This window comes from Hippoglossus hippoglossus, chromosome 10 (genome assembly GCF_009819705.1).
Source record: "Hippoglossus hippoglossus isolate fHipHip1 chromosome 10, fHipHip1.pri, whole genome shotgun sequence".
Classification (NCBI taxonomy): Eukaryota; Metazoa; Chordata; class Actinopteri; order Pleuronectiformes; family Pleuronectidae; genus Hippoglossus; species Hippoglossus hippoglossus.
The window spans coordinates 365,549-388,602 of NC_047160.1; the positions used below are offsets into that span (position 1 = coordinate 365,549).

At 40.6% G+C, this 23,054-nt stretch overlaps 1 protein-coding gene across 3 annotated transcripts in view; it reads right to left on the minus strand.

Annotated features, from left to right (window-relative positions):
* Positions 1 to 3,375: 3,375 nt before the first annotated feature.
* The window catches only part of fbxo38 (F-box protein 38), a 54,999-nt gene continuing 35,320 nt past the window's right edge, over positions 3,376 to 23,054 (minus strand). For all 3 annotated transcript variants that reach the window (XM_034598742.1, XM_034598741.1, XM_034598740.1), the window contains 7 exons: positions 19,134 to 19,234; positions 17,326 to 17,428; positions 16,443 to 16,609; positions 16,181 to 16,326; positions 5,652 to 5,755; positions 5,064 to 5,177; positions 3,376 to 4,942 (listed from right to left, as the gene is read on the minus strand). In XM_034598742.1, the coding sequence (XP_034454633.1) occupies positions 4,764 to 4,942; positions 5,064 to 5,177; positions 5,652 to 5,755; positions 16,181 to 16,326; positions 16,443 to 16,609; positions 17,326 to 17,428; positions 19,134 to 19,234 (914 nt within the window). In that variant the 3' untranslated portion in view covers positions 3,376 to 4,763. The remainder of the gene's footprint in view (positions 4,943 to 5,063; positions 5,178 to 5,651; positions 5,756 to 16,180; positions 16,327 to 16,442; positions 16,610 to 17,325; positions 17,429 to 19,133; positions 19,235 to 23,054) is intronic.

Below are 23,054 nucleotides of genomic sequence, written 5' to 3' on the forward strand. Positions count from 1 at the left end.
CACTTGGTCTGGCTGCAGGCAGGAGTAGTCGTTCCAGACAAACAGCACCGGCACTGCCCCCTCTTTCTAGCGTCGTCTACCACATTGAATGACATCCATGGAGACAAAGCCTCTACTGCAGACCGTCGCAACTTAATTGATTATTAAATTCTCACGTCACTCACGTCTGGTATTTAAATGACAAAGACATTAAAAAAAATATTCATATTTTAAAGTTGAATAATTAATTAAATCAATCACTGTCACCATCAATTAGTTTGCTAATCATAGCTAAATTACCTAGTTTACCTTTATCTGACAAGCGGAAGTTGTGACTAAAGTTTTCCGGATTTCGGCATAATATTACGACTTTATTCCTGTAGAATTTCGTCTTTATTTTTTTTAGTATTACGACTTTATTCTCGTAAAATCATGACTTTATTCTCGTAATATTACAACTTTATTTTTCGTAAAATTACAACTTTATTCTCGAAATAGCTGAATTATTTTTTTTCTTCAATATGGCTATAATACTCATCATACCCCAGATCTTTGATTACTAGATGCTTTTCTGCTGATTTTACAATAATATTCAACTTCTCTATCTTCCTTACTATGCAGAACAGTTTATAAAATCTCTTGTAAGGGTTTTGGTCTCTGTACTTCTGTATATTCATGGTCACTGGAACATCTTCCACGTCTTTGTTTGCTATTGCAAACTTTCGCATCATGCCCATATGTTTGGCATTTAAAACACCTTAACGGTGGGGTATATAGGGCATGACCTCATAGCTCATATACCGAATGTATATTTTAGATCGGGGTGGCCAATTATTTTTCCAGAGGGCTACATGAGAAACCCAGATTGTCTCCAGGGGCCAAACAAATTTTGTAATACCATAACCTCTATTGTTATTACTAGATTATATTAAATAAAACATACGGCGTACTCTTACTTCAGCATTTATTATACTGGCAATTGCTCCAAACATCATCGTATCAAGAAAATCAAATGTAAGAGTTACTGTATGTTTGTTGGATAATCCACTCTAATGAAATTACAACAAAAATATTGGCTCTTCACACAGTAAATTCACATGTGATACATGGATACTTTAATGAACACAGCCCATCCTGTGTTTCTGTTTGTATCTTTGACAAGAACTCTTACCAACAAATGCATTTGTCAGTAGGATGGTCTTTTTGACTACACCAGTATGATCTCTGTGATACAAATTACATTGATGCCTGGTTTTGCCAGTTTAGTGGGAGGTGTTAAGTCTCTGATGGGCTTGAACTAGTGAGTTAAAGTCAGTTGTGATATTTGATGTTGCCACTTGACAGCTGTGTGGTAGCTCAGATCAGCATGTTCAGTCTCATGCTCCTCCAACAGTTCAACAAATTGCCTGTGATTTAATGCTCTTGCCCTGATGTAATGTGAAACTTTTGTAACAACATCGCTCACATGATTTAAGCACCGACTTGCATAGCACTTCTTGATGAATATTAGTGCAAAAATAATAGTTTCTGTTCTCGGTAGTCCTAATTTTGCATGCATGAAATTACCTCGGCAAATAAATCCTTACTAGTTGTTGTCCCTTTCATTGACTGTATGGAAGCCAGTTTCTCCGTGATTTCAAAGTCTTTGGTTATTCCCCTTATGGATATCAGTAGCGGGGCTGTGTCACGCACATCACAACTCTAATCCAGAGCCAAGGAAAATAAGTTTTCAGCTTTGCTTTTCAGCTGTAGCTCCCGATTTCCTGTGATGTACCCACTTGTAATTTTTCACCTTGAGAGGGACAGATTTAGAAAACACTCCGTCTTCTCGGGTGCAGGGTATCGCTACAGAGTCAATCAGACAGTCTTTGATATATTCCCAGATTCCAGCTGTAGTCTTTCAATACAGCCACGTTTGTCGCAAACTAAGCACACAGCTTTACCGCCAAACTCTGTGAAAAAAATACTTAGTATTCCATAACTTGTTAAAAATTCGACAATCGGCATCAACCTTGAGCTTTTTAGCACTCGTTTGGAGCAGGTGATTCTGGATTGCAGCTCCATCGACTGGGTTGCACGAACAGCATGAAAATCGTATGGTATGCCACTAGTGGCTCCGCTGCATATTCCACTACAGATCGTCATAAGCCGTTCTCTAGATTGGTATGTTGCAGGTATTTGGCTGGCATGCACAGTTTGTCAATGGTAGGTGCTGCTTGAAAGTGGTATTCTATTGTCAGACTGTTTTACAACAAGTACTACCGTAAATTACAAATTTTTCCTCTCTTAATTGAAAAAACATGTGGGAAACATAGCACATTAATTTAAGGAATGTAAAGATTTTTTCTCTGAATGTGTTCGATGCATCTGAAAAGACAAGTATTTTCATATCTCTCCGATAAAGGATATATGGACCAATGCTTTAAAAACACAACTAACTGTACTATGAGATGAGATTAAATCAATGTAAAAAAAAACACAGTGCACCTGGTGAAAGACAAGTGTAAGGTTTAAAATGAGAAACAACTTCTCCAAAAGTTTCATAATAAACTAATAAGACAGTGGAGATGTTGATGGCTGTGGGCTTTGTGGCTGTTAAATGCAGTGAATGAAAACAAGTTGTGCAACAGTGCCCCCTGCTGGCATATAAAACATGTTGGGATTTATGAAACAATATAAGCTTTAGGCTTATCAGTACATAGAAAAAGATACGATTACTTCAGACAATCTGAAGATAGATAATTGAGAGATAATACTGCGACCCCCATGCCAATCATACAGACGTGGGTAGAAAACGGCTTATGTAAGATGAAAGCAACAGGTTACTCGTTAAACATTTCTGGTAAATAATAAACATATGCCTTACATATGTCTGGTCGCTATCCTGACCAGACATGATCTAAATCTACTTAGTTTTTTTCTGTGGGTATCTGATAATCAAATGTGCCCTCTGTATGAACTGAAAACATCTTTTCTCAAGACGTGTTCTTCTGTTTCGGACAGGAAACTTGATTAAATCCGTCGAACAGCCCACAGCACAGACTACCATACAATTTGTGTGTATCTATTGTTATAAAGTTGTTCTTAAAAGTGTAAATGGAATTGGATATTATCTGCACCATACTTCTCATTTCCTAACTCCATGGCTTTTCCTTCACAACATTCCTTGACCTTGTGACGTATTGCGTCGGGTTCAAGGTTAGGAAAGGAGATTATTTGGACTTTCCGAACGCACCCTGGTCTCACAGTCAATACTCGGATGTGGATGAAGGCTTTTTTTTTTTTATGTGTGAAGGGAACTCAGGTTTCAGAGTTATTCTACATTTGTAAATCTCTAATGATATGAGGATAACTTCATTCAATTGTGATACAGAAATAAGACAACAAAGGCAAAAGTTATTTTCTGTTATTTTATTTATCTGAAATAGTCTTGTTCTTCCTTTATAAACATATGAACACCATGGAAGCATATCATCAACCATGACATCTGTACATTTGTCAATACACAAACAGAAGTACAGACTTTAACCTGTACACTGCACTTTCTGTTTATGTTTTCAACAAAGATGTTCATCTGATGCCAGAAGAAAAGTAATCTAACCCATTTGGGCTATTAATCCTTCAAACACATTCCAACAGGTTGATGCTTCAGTTCATGTTCTGGTTACTGAGCTGGAAATGGACCCTCTCAATCTGTCATAATGTACATAGCTTAAATCAAACTGTCTGATTTAATTCCATGATGGAAAACTATCTGAATAGTGAAATAGTAAAAGAAAATTTAAAATTATTAGAATCCAATTTCAAAATTCAGAACAAATTTTGCTACATGGTCTGGGTCAATGATAATATAGAACAGATCACCTAAAGGTAGATTCAGATATGTTCATTCTTATATTTGCAGGCTGAATTAGCAACTCAAACGTCAAGAACTGATCCACTGCTTTTAGCCTGAGTCAGTGGAAACTCAGCATGTCAATGTGCTAAAGACATGTCAGACATGTTACGTTTGCATGGCCGAGTAAGAATGTGAGCTGCATGTTGGAGCAGATCTAATTCATGACTTTCAGTGGACAGGAGTTGGCTATAAAATCTAGTTCCCTAATCTCTATCCAATGGGTCAAACGTGCAAAGAAAACTCATAGAAAAAGTTCATTTGGACTGAATAACTCGTTTTTTTTTCATTTTGTTCTTGCTGGTCTAAAAAAAACATCCACCACCCAGAGCCACCAACATCTTAGTTGACAGAAAAAGAATCTGAGGGAAACTTATTTAAAAAGTATGGTTTGTTTGACATTTGTGTCTGCGATCAGCCATGGGTGGAAACAAGGTAGGCAGCCCGTCTCTGTGAGTCTTCTCCGTGGTAGCATGACAAACAAATAGGAGCTGACAGCTGGGCTCATGCCTGAACAGCACAAAGAGTCAAGCCTTTATTTGGAGCAATACTATATTGGAGAAGTGGCTCATTTTGAAAGCCACAGTTTTTATTCAAATAATGACATAATACAGTAAGATGATCAATTTCTCTGAAATGGCTGAAAAGCGATTGATACCAGCACCACCCAGTGCATTAGAAATGTAGTTATTCCTCATCCATGAAGTTAAGTTATCATGTTCAATACAGTTTGTAAGGACACAGGAGTGATCTTCAGATCCCACAGTAAACAGAGTCTGTGTCTTCACAAAACCAAATCTTTCCTCAGACCGGAGTTCAGGCCATAGCCTGCAGCACGACTGTCAGTGCATGGATCCCACTAATGTCATAGACAGGAGTGTTCTGTTGTCTAGATGTAATCATCATCCACAGGTTCTCCTGGTGTATCACAGTGATGAAGGAAGAGGACCACTACTCTCTGAAATACTCCTTGTTTGCTCTGTCGGCGCTCTGAGATCTCTTCCCCGATGGTCTCCATGCAGATGTCAGCTGACAGCTGGCCTTTTCGCCGTGGGGCATAGATGGTGGCTAACAAACAACACAAAACCAGAGAAAAATATTTTAAGGCTTCTATGATAAAGAGTGTGGACATTTAGAGAACTACCACATGGAGAGCCTACTAGACCAATGATGCATTGACTGCACTCACTGCTTTCATCATCTTCAAAGTCATAGCGGGCATAGCTGTTGGGATCAGCTGCTCTCAGTGTTCTCAGCCAGGGGAAGTCAGTTATCATGCTGTAGGGAGCCCCATCCACCATTCCTGAATAACATGACAGGAGACATTAATGGTGAGTAAGAATCTTGGACTCATGTCTCCAGACTGTGAATTGCTTGGTGGTCTGTTAAAATATCAACTTGTCAGTTCACATCCCTTCAACATCCCATCATGCTCTGTGGCATGTATAAAAATACTGGGCATGGCTAGCTGATTCTGAATCAAGACGGAGGAGGATAAAAATGTAGCATATCATATAACCTATGTGGGTCTGTCCTGTGTTGTGAGTCGTTATGTTAAACAATCAGACCCAGACGACCCACTACCTAGTAGGGGGATCAACTACCTGACAAAAGTTTGACAAAAGGACTCTCACCATAGATACAGACTTTTGAAGATGTTCTGACACCTTTCTCAGACACTTTGTACTGGTTTTCATTGAATTTGTCAAGTGGCTGCCAATTAAATCTCCATTTTAAAACACTGTGTGGTTGATGTGTATGGGCATGACTCTATTACCCTCCAGTGTATAGATGTCCCTGCCCCAAGGGTATCTGGGATACTTCTTGACATCTTCTTCTGTCCTGGTGGCCTCTGGGAAGAACTCATACTTAATTAACTCTCTGGGAGAAAGACAAACAAACACAGTGATCAGAAGATGGACTCACAGATAATGTTCCGAATAACATATGTCTCATACTACAACAATGTATGAGTGACGAAACATTAATAATGAGTTAAACTTTGGGTGTCATTAGATTGGTTGTTACAGATCTCTAAATAAAAAGGAAATTTTGTGGACTTGATACTAGTAACTCAAATGAGTATGATTATCTCTTGGCTCAACTATCTATTTAATCAAACATGCTTCATCTGTCCATCTCTTGTGTGTCCATGCATCTTCCTAGTGCATTTTTCTACATGGTGAAAACTGTTCATTTATGTATGCTTACCTAAGGAATTACACATCAAGTTGAAAGCAGCTATGTATTAAATGCGCACACACACACACACACACACACACACACACACACACACACACACACACACACAGGTACAGTACATTTGAACAATGTATCTTGAATGTAAGTTCAAACCCACAGCTGTGATATTACAGGCTTCAGTTTGTGGTGACTTAGTGGGAAATGTGTAAATTCTCTAAGGTGGCATTGTATTAAAATGTATTCTACTGAGAGCTGTTTCTATTTTTCATCCTCCTTCAGATGCACCTTGTGCATGTGAACAGTGCAACAACTGAACATCATAACCATCAGAAAAGTATTTTTACTGCAGAGCAGCCTAAGTGGATTGTAGTTGATTGCATAGGTGTTCCAAATAAAGTGCCAACTGACAGTACCTATAGGAGCGAAAAATGACTTGGCTTCCCAGTTCTTAATGGTAGAAGTTTAATGAGCTGGTGAGATTTGACAAGGGATGAAGCAGTTTCTGGTATCAATATGTACTGTAATAAAATTCCCAACAGAAAGTAGAACCATTTCAATCTTTAATTACCATGATTAATGTGGTGATTTAGTCAATAACGTCCAGCATCAGCCAAAGTTTGCAAATCTCCAAAACACAGGCATAGCAAGCAACTTGGATTTGTAACGTGTAGTAAAAACATGCCGGAAGGAGTGGAAACCAGGGGAGCTTCTAAATACTCTGGCCATAAGTAGCACCAGCAAGCATTCACTGTCACCGAACATTTTTTAACAAAAGCAGATATTTTGTCCGGACTTTTTATTACACAACTGTTTGCTGTCCTGGCTCCAAAATGGTGGAACCAGCTCACCATTGACATCAGTACTGCAGAAAGTCTACACATCTTCCGCCGCAGGCTAAAGACACATCTCTTCCGACTTCACCTTGGTTAAGAAGATGATGTCTAATAACCATCTTCATCTGTCTGTGTTTATATTAATTAAAATTATGTTTAGTTGCTATTAGGGGTGGGCGATATATCAAATATACTCAATATATCCTGGCTTGTTCCACGTGAGATGTATTAAATGACTATATTGCGACCATCGTGTACAAATGGTCACGTGAATGTTTTAAGCCGTCAGCATGAAATTCTTATTGTTTCACTTCTCTCGCTCTCTTCTAATGCCCTTCTCACAGCAGACAGCACACTCCCCCACCCATCCATAAAACTCTCCTACGGGCATGCATATTTTTGTATCAGGAGAGGAGGGAAGAGAGCATGGAGAGAGCGAAAAATTTAAACATCAAGCAAGCATCTACAAAAGGAGGGAAATGCTATAAGTGGGGATTTTCATGGAGCTGGTATGATCGGAAAACCTGGTTAACAGGATGCGAACTAGCTAACGCCTTGTTTTGCTACCCCTGTATTCTATATTTCACCCCTGATGGCAGCACGGACACAGCGTGGACAACTACGGGTGTCAGTGACATGCATCTGTCAGAGAAGGTGAAAAAGCACGAAACATCAAAGATGCATATGGACAGTTGCCTGAAATTTTCGGTGTTTGGGAGGGTCAACATTGCCACTCAGTTGAGCGAGAGCCACAGGTCAGTTCTGCACCGTCACAACGATGAGGTAAACAAGAATCGTCACATTTTAGCCCGTCTTATTGATTGTTTGAAGTTCTGTGGAGTATTCGAGTTAGCTTTGCGAGGCAAAGATGAAAATGAGGGCTCCAGTAACCCTGGGATTTTTCGTGGACTGGACGACTTAGTGATGTCGCTAGACGAGGTGTTTGAGGAACACCTGAAAACAGTCTTCAGGGGCACGTCAAAGACTGTGCAAAATGAGCTACTGGATTGCATGTTATCAGTCATCAGGGAACGTATCATGCATGAGATGAAGTCGGCTATATTCGTAGCCATCCAAGCAGATGAGACCATGGATGTTTCTACCCAAACTCAGTTGGTTCTTGTGTTGAGATACATCGACAGGAACCATGCTGTGCACGAACGTTTCTTTGAGTTTGTCCCTATCTTGGACGCAACGGCCAACTCCATTGCCAGTGTGATTTTGGATAGACTGAACAGTCTTATCTCTGAGGAAAAAAAGGTAAACTTATCGCGCAAGCATACGAGTGCCAGTGTGATGATGGGAGAGAGGGCTGGTGTGCAGCAAAAGATGCATGAACATTATGAAAATGCCCATTATGTGCATTGCTACGCACATCAGCTTAACTTCTTTATGCAGCAAGCCACTTCTTGCATCCCAGCAGTGAGTTTTCTTTTCCGATATCAGTGGAATTGCGCACTGGCATTCTTGACCAGATTGTTGCACAAAGGCTGTCAAGAGCATCATCCACAAGATGGAACTTCAACAGCAGAATTGTGAACACTGTTTATGAGAACCTAGATGACCGCATAGAGTGATTAAAAACCATCAAGACAGACAACTCATTTGATAGTGCCACAGTGAGGGAGGCATCTGGCTTCCGGAGGATGCTGCAGGATGATGATTTCCAGTGTTTCCTGCACGTGTTTGCTCACGTTGCCATGATGTATCAGCAGCTGCAGAAGAAGGATATTGACTCAGTCTTCATCAAACGTGCCCTCCAGAGCTTCACAAGCAGTGATAAGATCAAATAATATTGTTCATACCTTCTCGATATAGAACTTTGTCATAATCAAATGTATGCATGTTGTGATGGTTACAAGGTTTAGACACTCAAAAGTAGAAAACTAATTTAGTCATCTGCATCTTTGGATTTTGTACTCTTTACTCTTTGTGTAACAAAGTTAAGCACAGACATCAATTTGGAAACTTTCCAAGCCATTCCCAGAAGGTGTATCTAACAACGAACGATTTTCTAAAACAGGAATTGTGGGCATTGTTACTGACACTGCCTCATTCATATACTAACAAACACTGTTGCTCTGTCTGCCTTCAGGGACCAAAGCTCATCTCAAGAGCAGCAGCAAATGACAGCAGGAACCTCAAGGAGGGCCCTGGGAGAAAAGGAGCAGCAGAGGCTGTCCAAAGAGGTATCAGCATTTATTATTGACCATTTAAGTCCTCAAGGGAAAATCACCAACTTAGTTTATTACATTGAGTTACATTCAGGGCTGAATGGTAGGAGTCTTTTTTACTCATAGTGTGACCTGCTCAGTAACACACACACACACACACACACACACACACACACACACACACACACACACACACACACACACACACACACACACACACACACACACACACACACACACACACACACACACACACACACACACACACACACACACACACACACACACACACACACACTGTGTTTGTGTTATTGATATATTTTATTTTTATAATTTTTTCGACAGGTCTGTGACACAATCCTGGCCCATGCCAAAGAAAGGTTCTCCTTCACCTCCAGGATACTTTCTCTGAGACTTTGGCTCTGTTGAACATCCTCATAACCACTCCCATGACAACGACTGAAGCAGAGAGGTGTTTCTCGACCTTAAAGAGAATCAAGACATTCCTGGGAAATGCAATGGGACCGGAACGTCTGAATGCACTAGCCATGCTTTCCATGGAGAGAGTAATCAATCAATTTGCTCCTTTGAAAGAGAGACGAGTTTGATGAGATTGTCAGCCCCAGTTCCACTGCTCTTTATTCCGCTCTATAAAGTAGTTGTCTTTACATCCAATGTTGTCTTGAGGCTGAACCAATAAATGGCCAGGGGTGGAAGAAGTATTCAGATCATTCACTTAAGTAAAAGTAGAACTACCACAAAAGAAAAATACTCTGTTACATGGAAAGGTCCTGTGTTCAAAAATGTACTAAAGTATTATTAGTTGTTAGGGACAATTTTGTCTTCATCTCTATACTGTTTATTCTACAACAATGCATCTTATTTAACTCATTCATTTTTCTTTATTAAAATCTAAATCTGAAAAGTAACTAGTAACTTAAGTAAGTTATCAAAGGAAGTAAAAAGTAAAACATTCTTCTGAGATGTATCGCAGTAGAAGTATAAAGTAGCATGAAATGGAAATTATCAGGTAAAGTACCTACTTAAAAATTGTACTGAAGTACAGTACTTGTAATTGTTCACAAATATGTAGCCTTAGGAACAATCCTTGTCTTATGTTGCCAATCAGTGGATACTTTGTGATCTGCACTACTAGCTGTAGTATAGAAGGCGATGCCAACATTAATTTCTTTGTTTAATAACACAGCTAGCTACAAAATAAATGTTCTTGATTTGCTGAACCTTAATTAAATGTTATCTGATGACTCACTTATTTTAGTAGTGGCAAAACAGGTCTCTCTTCATATTCAAAGTTTCTGATGGATGACATTTTATCTGTTGACCACAGGGGATCTTTCAGTCATTTTAGAGTCAAAGTAATTTTATTGAAGACCTGTTTACAGAATAACTGGTATTGCTATGTGAGGTGACCAGAAAAAAACACATTTTATGCAAATGTGCATAATACAATGAAACAATGTGTAGCTGACTTGAGTTTATTTACCCATTAAACAGGTAACCTTACGCTGGGTTCACACCGGACGCAGAAGCACCGCACACGCCATTCTCGCGCGCGCAGCCGCCTGGCTGTTCACACCGGATGCGCATTTTTCTGGAGGGGCAGATGGGTAAATTTCATCATGTGGGGGAAAAAAGGGAGAAATTGAAACTCCAGGAGAACAGTAGGGAAATCCAAAGTATGGGATTCATATATGATCATTTATATCATATATAATATGTCATTTATGTCGTTTAAAATCAATTTTCAGTGTGTATTCTGGCGCAATACGCTCGCGGCGAGCGGAAAAAATAGACCAGACGCCGAAACCATCGGTGCAGGGCGCGAGCCGCCCTTGGCGCTGCGCGGCGCATCGCAGCCGATGTGAACAGCCCAATTGATTAAGATGGGGGCGGAAAGGAGGCGCACAGCTTTTCGTGGCGCTGCGCGGTGCGGCGCTTCCGAGTCCGGTGTGAACCCGGCTTTAGCCATCATCGCAACAACTGCCCCCCCTGAGAAAGTTTGCAGGAGCCGGCACTGGGAGTCAGTGGTTAAAATGTATTTTTCAACACTCTCCTTCAACAATGTAACCCCAACCTATTATTGTGTCCACCTCACTTCACCAAGGACTGCTCCCTGAATAGCTCCTAGTTCACTGCAGACTTTTACAAACATTTTGTTCTGAAAAATGATGCAGTTCCAACTGGACATACTGGAGATACAGGAGAGTCTGGATAACAACCTGTGAGTATGCTTTATTTGCTGTGGATTTGTTAGGCTTGAAACAAACAAGGTGACTAGTATAGAGAGCAGAGTTGCTGGATGTAGCTTGGTTGTTAACATTACTGTGTAGTGTGCAGAGTTGTGCATAAACGCGTTCAAATATTTTTTGGGAAAGTTGAACTATTTAGTAAATTTTTTAAAATCATCATCGTATCAGGCCATCCTGTGAAATACCAGAAGCGGGCAAAGATGTGTGTGTGTGTTTTTGTGCTCCCAGACACACAGTGAGATAAAAGGAGCGTTAACATGAAGTAGCTGGTAAGTGAATATGTTGAAGAACAGTGGAAACAGTGAAAATACAGAGTTTCTCTCTGGTCCCCAGCTGCTCAATAATCAGCGCCACTGCTTCATAATCAGAGCAGAAGCTGCAGTTGGTTTGTATCGTGCTGGAGTTTCCTGTGTCCTCCTCCCCTCTCCTGCTTACCTGCTCTCACTTTAACAAATAAACCCTCATCAGCTATTAGGACCTGATCAGTACATGAAGTTTACTTAGTGTTTGTTTGATTCGCTCCAGAGTTTATGAGACTGCATTTAAACATCATGAAAAATTATGTTACTGGGTTTTATTAAAATCTTGGGCTGCCAAGATGAGATCCAAGCTCAAGTGAATGTTTGTGCCAAATGTGAAAGAATTCCCTCAAGGTGTTTTGGAGATATCACTTTAAAATCGTGCACTTTTCAGAGTTGTTGAGTGAAGAGAAAGTTTACAAACTTTGTGAACCACTGTTGTTTTTTTTTCCCAACCAATTTCATCTTTGCAAACGGGGTGATGTATGTGTTTACCTTGGAGTCACACACAGCGGACCATTCCCGGGTGAAAGCCTGTTAAAGCGTTAGAGTTAGGACGATTCCAAGGGCCAAGCACAGATCAGGGCCCTCAGAGAACACTATTATTGTTATTATTATTAGTTAGTTAATGTAATTAGAATGATATTTTTATCTATTAACAGCGTGTGTGTGTATGTGAGAGACAGAGAGAGAGTGAGAGAGAGAGAGAGACTGCCCATCACCTGAAGTTCTTTACGTTAACTTTTAATAGCCTATAACTACAGCCTTTGTGAGGTTTCTGGTGTGACTAATGTAGTTCCTTGAATAAAACTAGTCCTACATAAATACCAGTACTATACAAATGAATGGATTCAGTGAACAGAAACGCTGGAGAGCTTAAATTTTGAAAAGGGTACAGGAAGTGTTGCAAACATTTATGTTTGGCTTCTGAAATTTAAGTCATTGGCACAACAGCTGGGAGAAAAAAGTTAAGAAGCTGAAAATGTAAACAATGTAACTTCACTGATCTTTTAAAGATCTATTTAAATCAAATAACACCCCATCAAAATCTGGATACATTTACTAGCAGGTTAAACTAACTATCCATTTTCTAATTCTTATGCATCCATCTCCAGGCAGCATGTTATGAGTAATTTGTTGATGTAAAATTCATTATTGTGTTTAAAAAAAGGTTTTTATTTATATTGTCCATCTCTATTGCACAACAAAGTCCATACGTCACTTTGAAAATATATATATACACTGTGTGCACAATTATTAAGTGAGTATTTTGACCATATCATCATTATTATGCATATGTTCGAACTCCAAGCTGTATAAACTTGAATGCCTATTGGATTTAAGCATATCAGGTGATGTGTATTTGTGTAATGAGGGAGGGTGTGGCCTAAGGAGATCAACACCCTATATCAAGGTGTGCATAATTATTAGGCAGCTTCTTTTCCTCAGGCAAGATGGGCCAAAAAAGAGATTTCCATCAAACGTTTTGTTGCAAATAGTCAACAGGGTCGCAAGAAATGTGTTGAGAAAAAAAGACGCAAATTAACTGCCAAAGATTTGAGAAGGATCAAACGTGAAGCTACCAGGAACCCATTATCCTCCAGTGCTGTCATATTCCAGAACTGCAACCTACTTGGAGTGCCCAGAAGTACAAGGTGTTCAGTGCTCAGAGACATGGCCAAGGTAAGGAAGGCTAAAACCCGACCACCACTGAACAAGACACATAAGTTGAAACGTCAAGAAATATCTGAAGACAGATTTTTCAAAGGTTTTATGGACTGATGAGATGAGAGTGACTCTTGACGGACCAGATGGATGGGCCCGTGGCTGGATCAGTAACGGGCACAGAGCTCCACTTCGACTCAGACGCCAGCAAGGTGGAGGTGGGGTACTGGTATGGGCTGGTATTATTAAAGATGAGCTAGTTGGACCTTTTCGGGTTGAAGATGGACTCAAAATCATTTCCCAAACCTACTGCCAGTTTTTAGAAGACACTTTCTTCAAGCAGTGGTACAGGAAAAAGTCTGCATCTTTCAAGAAGACCATGATTTTTATGCAGGACAATGCTCCATCGCATGCATCAAAGTACTCCACTGCGTGGCTAGCCAGTAAAGGCCTTAAAGATGAAAGAATAATGACATGGCCCCCTTCCTCACCTGACCTAAACCCTATTGAGAACTTGTGGGCCCTTCTTAAACGGGAGATTTACGGTGAAGGAAAACAGTACACCTCTCTGAACAGTGTCTGGGAGGTTGTGGTTGCTGCTGCACAAAATGTTGATCGTCAACAGATCAAGAAACTGACAGAATCCATGAATGGAAGACTTATTACTGTTATTGAAAAGATGGGTGGCTATATTGGTCACTGATTTTTTTTTTTAAATGTCAGAAATGTTTATTTGTAAATTTTGAGTTGTTTGTTTATTATTCTCACTTTAACAGATGAAAATAAACAAGTGATGGGAAAATTTTCGTTTTTCATTTAGTTGCATCATGATTCTGCACACTAATAGTTGCCCAATAATTGTGCACACATAGATATTCTCCTAAGAAAGCCAAAACCTCACTTTTACTTTCTTAAATATTCAGGTTTGAGGTTTATTAACATTTTGGATTGGCCGAGAGCACTGTAGTTGTTCAATAATAAAATGAATCCTCAAAAATACAACTTGCCTAATAATTGTGCACACAGTGTATATGTGGAGTGGTTATCTAGCTCATTTGGGGCTGTTGAAGAGTAAAATGCGTTTGAGGTTGGTGGGTGGTTTAGGTCAGTATTATATTCTTTCATAGGGCACAAAATGTCCAGTGGCGTGCCTTTGCATATAGAACGGGGAAGAGAAATCCAATCATAACCGGGTAGGTGGCGTTTCCACTGTGTCTAACTGCTTCACACCGCTTCTTTCTTGAAGTTGCAGTTGTTTGATTTAGATAAGTGCTATACATATAAAGTTATTATTATTTAGCGTAGAAGAAATCAACACCAATCTGTGTTTCACAATTAGAAACAAAATTGGCAGTGTCTCAGTACTAACATTTTAAAGTCATTTATATGGTAGTACACTGTGTGTGACAATTTTTCCATCAGCCTTAAATGAACTGTTGGCAATCGGGGCCATCCCGGTACACCCGTCCAGGGGTGGTCGCGCCTTTTCTGGAGCATGGCACGGAATAGAGTTGGCTTTTATTTTAGACTTTGCTCCCATGGTCACCCACGGATCATCAGTCTGTGCTGAAGCAACCTTGGCAAAGTAGGATCACTATCCACCCTGGAGCAGAGCAGCCATAGTGATTTGGCATGGTTGCGTTCAGGTGATTTCCGCAGCCAGAGGGTCTCAGGGCCGTTAAGTGCGATGTCTGAGCTGTGGCAACTGTGGTGAAGCCTAGCAGCCAGGTAACTTCAACCAGCCGAGCGAATGAATGGAGAACTTTAGGTGGTTTGTATTCAAAATCCAGATAACCAATGGCTAAAAATCCAGTACAATATATTATTTAAAACAACCATAGTATAAGACGTGTAATGTAATGAGTAAAAACTTGTAAATTTTAGATGAGAGCGGCTGACAGACCTGAAACACTGACACATGCGCAGTGATGTGAGGATGGCCATCGACCCCAAACTTTCAGATGTTTGTACTTAGCATAGCAACTTGCCAACCTGTCTCCTCCATTCCTGCCCTGCTCTGCTCGGAGAGAAACTTGACTTTAAATTATGTAAAAGGAAGTAGAGACTCACACTGAAACAAGCAGCATTCAGCATTATCACGATATTCTGACATGACTTAACTGATAAATTATTATGCCAAGACTTTTGAAAAACAATATCTACAACCGTGCACATTTGAGGTTGAGGTATTTAAGGTTGTGTTAATATAAACCTGCATTACGGGAAGTTTTCATTCCAAAGTATTTTAAAAAGATCATCCTCTTCTTTTAATGTGGATGTCGCAAATTTGATATGGTGTTGGCTATATTTTAGTTTCATTATCATTATATTAATGTCATTAATAAATGATAATATCACTTTCATCAATTATATATTATTCAAATATAATACTTTATATACCGGTTTGAGTATCAGTACTTTTTGAACATTTTAGGACATTTTAACATTACCTTAGTAATACTGATAACTGTGATCATTTTGGTCACTATAATTATGATATGAAATTTTGACACTGTAATAAGAAACTATGTTAAGGAGATTGATTACTCCATTGTGCACCCGATGGAGCAAGTGTGTAAATGTAGTGCTGAACACACATGCCAAGCATTTCGAGAGACTGTTTCTCTGCACCTGTATGTGTCAAAATGTCGAGAGTGTGGGAGTTCCATTAGTATTAGTCAAACCATGACAACAACTGTTTTCAATGTGGAAACAACACTACCAATACAAATTTTTAGTGTGCCATCTCTTAGAAAAGTAAACACATCGTAGGTTCAGAGACAGCAGAGAGAACCAACACTGCGTGGCAAATATTTGCCATAAACTGATACAAAGGTAGACTCATCTGTGAAATACTACTCACTGGCTGATGTTGGCTATTGTGTCCATCCAGCTGCGAATGCGAACCTTGTTCCTTATGTTTGGAGGGTTGCTGAATTCGTGCACTACGGCAATGTGGTAGGGATATGGTCCCTGGAAAAGCTGACGCTCCAATGCCACTGTGTCAATCTGAAGACGGGAGAAAGACAAAAACAGTGATCCAGCAAGGGAAGAGAAAAGGAAGGAAGAGGATAGAGATAGAGGGACCCTTATAACAATTTAATTAAATTTTTAAGATTACCAACCCGATGCATTGGGCGCATATAGATGATGCGGTTCCGCTCAGGAGGCATTCTCAAAATTTGATCCAGGACCTGTTCCATGTCCAGCTTCTTACATTGAGCATAGTCAAACCTGTTCACTATGGGGGCACTTTCTACTCTCAGCTGCTTCAACACTCGACATCTGGTGGCTGCAGAGGGAAGAAACACAAAGAGACAGCGCAGCGAGTGACTCAGCATAGAGACTTAGGATAAAATGCTGTAAGTTATGTTTGTAAAACTCAGTGAATGTGAGGGCTTATAGAACTTTATTCTAGAGTCCATAAATTAACACAGTAAACAGAGAAGCCTGTACCAAAGCAGGGTAATGAATGAATGTTCTCCTCAAATGGACCTTTGTCAATTTAAATACTCAAGAACTATTGTCTTGGTGCCAGCTGTGGCAGCAGTTCTTCAAACTGCCCGAAAGACATCCTGAAATACGTCCTGAAGCAGCTGTGGTACAGTTTAAGCTCCTGAACCGAGCAGTGGAACTCACCGAGCTCTCCTCTCTTCATCAAACTCAGGTATTTCATCTTTCTTTTCTTTTTAAGAAGTAAAAGTAGTGTCAGATCATCATTGTTTGGTTTGGATTCCATCTTTCTTTTTATCGAGGCATAATTCTTTATGATCCTTATAATTTATTCGCTAACACGCATCTCATTTAATGTGAATAAAGCATTAATGTGAAATTAAGCTCAGAATTATTCGAGACCACTTTATTGAATTAAGGAACACTTGAATTTTTTTTTAACCAACACACCATTCCCTGCTGTATCAGCTTTTAGATTGTAAGTTCAGCTATTAGCTAATTTAAAAAGATTAATAATTCAAAAAACATCACTGAGTCATCAAATATCAGTGTTACCATGAATGAACATCATCTTGGGGCAGTCCTTGAGGACCAGTTCCGTGATTCCACAGTTGGTTAGAGTGATGCCCACCAGGTTCTTGCTCCTCAGAGATAAAATCTGCACAAACAAAGGCATCTCAGAATGTCAGTTACACTAACAAAGGATACATTGGTTTGCAGAAGTAATGTCCTCTACAAACATGTATAACAGAAAAGCAAGAAAAACTAAAGACAGACTTATGTTTAAGAATGATCTTTTTTTCCAATTGATGCACTGTTTAGGCAACAGACATAAGGAAACGTTCCCACTGACCTCAAGCCTGTACCTTTGAGCCCCAACTGTAACAGACTACCACCCTCCAGGGAGGGAAAACTGTTTTTACTTAAAAAATCAGGGGTAAGCCAGTGATTAAAATCCAGTCTCTGAGTTCAATTTTAAATGGGTGACACGTGGAATGAAGTGCCTATTAAATCTGGATGAAATAAATACTTTAAATTATGTCCCACTATTGAGCAAAATAAAATATATAATTCTAAGGCTATCATTCTGGGGTAAAGTGAATATAGTCGAAATGGTAGTACCTTCTCAATTTAATTATCTATCTATAATGCTCTCTCGGAGATTTCGGAGTTTATAGAAAAGCAGTATAACAAAATTATCAGAGATTGAGAAGGACCTTACAATCAATATTATAATAAGGTATCAAAAAAGGGAAAAACATCAGAAAAGCTATGGGGGGGAAATGTATCTAATATAAAATAGTACACCGATATTGCTGGACACCAACTAGACTTCATAAAAGTTGGAAGTGTAAAAGTGAGCTGGGAACATACAGTACTTGTACATGATCTAGGAGTGTGCCTTAGTAAAATATCTGAAAATATTGTTGAATTGGCTGGGTTCGGCTCTACCATTACACCCACGATTTTGTCTTCTTGGCAACAAAACAATTGTGGAAGAAAACCTTTGTTAAACATTGTAGTCTGTGTTTGAACTGTTCTTATTAATATTAGATATTCATGATGAGAAGCTCTCACTATTCATACATTTCACCCTCGGTTTGAAGTGCACATGATTAATCATAAATATTCTCTCTCCATGGTGTACCCCCACTAAATATCCTCATTAAAAAAGCACGACGGGTAGTTATATCCTCGTTAAAAAACACTATTAACCAAATATAGCTAGTGTGGTGACATATGCACAAAATTTTAAAGGTACAATCTGCCATCTCCTAAACATACTTAAGTCAAAAATAGAAACTGCTGTCAGGAAATTCCAAAACACAATAAGATTTGTTAAGTGTCAAAGATAAGGCCAAACATAATTGCTTTTGATACCATTCAAAATATGGAACAGTAGGGGGAGATAGACTACTAGATTTAAAAAAAGGGGATGGAGAAACCCATCTCCTGATTGGATGAAAAGACATAGAGATGAAGGTGGACAATATAAGCAATGGTATCAAGGTTTAGTCTTAAGTTGGGTTCCGGAGGTGCTCAGGTTTACCTCTTGTGAAAGAATAAACTCTATTGTATTGAAGTTTGACCTTCTCTCGTGAAATATTTTGAACACTGTAGTGATATTAATAATTCTGAAAGCTACGTGTTGCAATAGAAGTCTAGACGCAAAAAAATGAATAAAAAATGTAATTACAATAAAAAAAATCATGAGTAACTGAAGTTTTTTATACTCTGTACAGTGCATACTAAAGTATTCACCTGCCTGGACACTTAATGATAAAATAAATGACACATTAATGACTTTAAAACTATAGTGTAACAGCATAAACAAATGTCTACAGTTAGGTGTGTGTGTATACCTGTACATGGTCATCCTCAGTGACTGGGTCTGAGGTGCTGGTTGATTTGTCAGCCATTCGTTTCCTCCTCACTGCAATTCGAGGCCTGGCTCTTGACAGATCTTCACAACATACACAAATAAAATATCAACAACAATACAAAACTTAATATTAAGCTGTCTGCCAACTCACAGGCCACACACACATCATTTATGTAACAGCTTTAGGCATTTTTTGAGCTCTGCTACTTCACCAAGCTCAACAGTTTTCTTTTTCTTTTTCTATCTGTGATGTAGGAGAGGGGGGCGCTTGGATGTTATGTGATGTGTGATATCACCATATTGAATGTTGGTGGTAGGCAGAATTATGGTTCATCGATTTTAGTTTTTTGTCCTACGGTGGACCTATCAGAAATGTTGGAGAGTAAGGTTTCTCTTCACTTTTCTTCGCTTTATTTTGTGATTCTTTATAGTTTAGGGTTATTTGTTTTGGGGATGGCTATTTTGGGGTTCCAGGTCACTGCATCCTGTCTGTAGACATGACTATGTTCCATATTACATCATTATAAAAGACATGACTGATCTCAACTTTATTTCTGTCAATGCCAGGGGTCTTAATATTCCACACAAAAGAACAACTATTCTAGAAAAATGTTGACTTTGCCATGGTCCAGGAAACACATTTGCTCCATAGTGGTATTTGGTGTTTTGAAAATACGTTTTACCACCCTATTGCTTTCTCGTCAGCTCCTACGTTGGTAGTTTGTAAGCGTAAGTTGAAGTTTGATATTATTGGTTCCTGGGCTGATATTGATGGACAGATTGCCATTGCTAAAATTGGTTTAGATGGGAAAAACATTGCATTGACCTCTGCCTGTGATCCTAACACTTTTGATGCTGGTTTCTATGATCTTTTAACCAAAATTCCCCTGAGTCTCACAGATTTCCACCTGGTTCTTGGGCAGATTTCAATGGAGTATGGAACTGTAATATTGAAAGAACAGGCAAAGCAGAGAACAGGGACCAATGTCCTGCTTCTGATGCACTACATCACTAAGCAGCCCTCACAGGTAGGGTCGATACTTGGCGCTTAGTAAACCCTTCTACAAAGAGAAGATATAGATATATATCTTTTTCAAGAATACATTTTTTCTCTGCATCCAAAGACCAATTCCAAAATGTTTAAAACATCTTTTATGTCCTGTGTGATTAGATTTAATAAATATTTCCAGGTCCAGACGTAATCCTGCCAGAGTTCTACCTTGCCTTTTGGCCCTTGCTCAGTCCATTGTTCTTGGATATGATCGGTTTTCAATTATGTGTATGGGTTTATTCCCGGTCTATAAGTGTCATTAATAATAATAAAGTAATGCAGTAGCAACACTATAGGGTATGCCACTTTAAGATGTGTAACCTCTCTATAGTTTGTTTTGGAGGTACATCTCCTAACATGTAGGCTGACACTCTATCTTGATTATTTTAGGTGTCTCCCTTTATTATCTGCCTCTGATTAGTCAGTATAGAGAGACATAACATTTCCAAGGTTTTGATTGGTCAAGAGGGTGGGACTAAAAGGAGAGCAGGTCCGAGCTATGGAGGAGATAGTGGGGTCTTTTGTCGCAGCACCAAGGAGTGTGTGTTTCTCCTAATGTGGCTCCTAGCTACATTAGAAGTATATAAATATATATAAATATAAATATATATATTCAGCTAATGCCACGCTTGTTCTTAAAAATGTACGTGGGAGCCGCACAGGAGCACCAGATAGCGTATTGTGTGACCTTAGAAGCGTGGTTGCACCTCTGGCTTCGAGGGAGTCCAGCCGTCACTGTTGTTCATGGCCAGTGGGACTTTAGCTGCTGTCTGTCACCTGTCATCAGAGTAAGGAGGAGGATGAACTTTTAGTGCTGAGTGAGCAGCCGACTGTGTCATTGCCTCTAAGAGTAAGGAATCCATTCGTACTGCTGTAAGTGCACTTAGCTCTCACGTCGCTCTCAAGCTACATTCAGGCCTGCAACGGGGGTTATTGTAGTGTTTTATTGCCAGCTTTTTGTTTCTTTTTCTTAGCAATCGTTTCGCTGTCTCATTATGTGATACGCCCCTCGCGCTTATTCAAAGAAGCACTTATACAAATTCGCCAGCCCTGAGTGGCTGGCAGGCGTGACGTCCGTGTCAAGGTGCCGCACCTTAAATACGGTGGACACGGCTTCACACTTCATTCAAACAGCTCTTCTCACTTCACAAACAAGCTACTCTGATCCGCGTCGTTGCTAACTAGCTACTGTCCATAGACCAGACCTAACACCTCCATCGCCGGACGCTAGTGGTAAGAAACGACGATGCGACTGCCTTCACCATAGGTAGTTTTTTATTAAAACTAGCTAGAGCATTTACTTCCTAGCAAGCTAACTGCCCTGGGAGCCTGCGATCACCACACTGCCTGCCAACAGAGCTAGCTAACAGAGTTAACACTCCAGATAATTCGCTTCCCTTTAGCACACCAAGCTAAATGGACCAAGCTGCCAAGCTTCCCTCCACCTCGCAACTAGGCGATGCACCTCGCCTGTGCACCTGTGGAAATAAAATTTCGAACTAAGGAAACACACCAGGTCTGCTCTGCCTGTCTCGGGCTGGATCACGCCCTCGCCCTGGATTTTGAAGGGATGGGCAAGCATGCCGCCCCGGGAGCCCCTGATGGCAGCTCACCTTCACTCACGGCTGTCAGCTGCCTCATCCAGGGCCCCCACCCTCCACATGAAAGCTGATCGCTTCCAATCCGCCATGACTGAGCGAGCTTATAAAGCGGCCGCTTTGACAGGGAGGGCTCTCAACGTCACCTCCATGTTGTAAGCATACCAAGCGGAGCTTTTTGACGACATAGCTGACGTTCCCGCGTGGGAAAAGATCACCACAATCATGGATATCTGCCTACGCATCCAGCGGTGCGCTGTAGAGGCGGCGGGGAAGTGCATGTCGATGTTGGTGTTACAAGAGAGGACAAGATGGCTGAATCTGACCAGTCTGTCAGAAAGGGAAAAGAAGGACATCCTGGACATGCCTATTGTCCCCGAGGGTGTCTTTGGCTCCGATCTCGCCTCAATGCAAAAGCGGTGCGAGGCGAAGAGGATGAGACTCTGCAGCTCTGTCTCCCAAGGAAAACACCTGCCCGCGGCGCAGCCGCCCCTCAGGCAGACTTTCACTCAGGTTGCCTCTAGGAGCGCCCTCCCTGCTTTCCGCATCCGGAAGAGCACCACCAGCCCTCCTGACTCCAAACCCACTTGGCCTAAAAAGCCCTTCCATTCTCTGTCAACCCAGGCTGCTCAACCAGGCCCGGCTCCCAGTCAGCAGGCCAGGCGGAAGAAGAAGGCATCTTAGCGGTCCCGCCCACTGCGAGCGGATGTGCCAGCCGTTCCCTGGCAGTCCACCTATCCCGTGTGTTCGGGGAGAAATTATCCAGTTCCACCCCTCCCTCTCGGCGACGCGTGGGCGCGGAGCTCAGTTCGTGCGTCCCAGTCAAGAGGAGAGGAGACAAGGTTCAGATGTGGTACTGTTCAACGCCACATCAATGTCTCACAAGCAATCACACATAATTTGTGTCAATAAAATGTTTTCCACTAACGCATCCAGGCTCACAGCCGAGGGCGCAGGGTTACAAATGCTCACAAAAAACCCTAAAGCATGAAAAAACAGAGGTGCGGAGCACAGTGTTTTCGCCCATAACACCACAGGGGGAGACAGCGTCCCACCTGTGGTGAAACATTCTGTTCCACTCGTCCCCAGTCAGTCAGCCCGCGCATGCACAGTAGTACTCGGATTCACGAGCCATTCCCCACCACCAGGGGGCAGTGTTGTATAGCTAAAGCAGGCTCCGAGAGATCGTCTGTGTCAGAAAGAGCTTCACTCCCCCCTAACTTTAAAGTTAGAGAGTTGGAAAGGGTCCTTG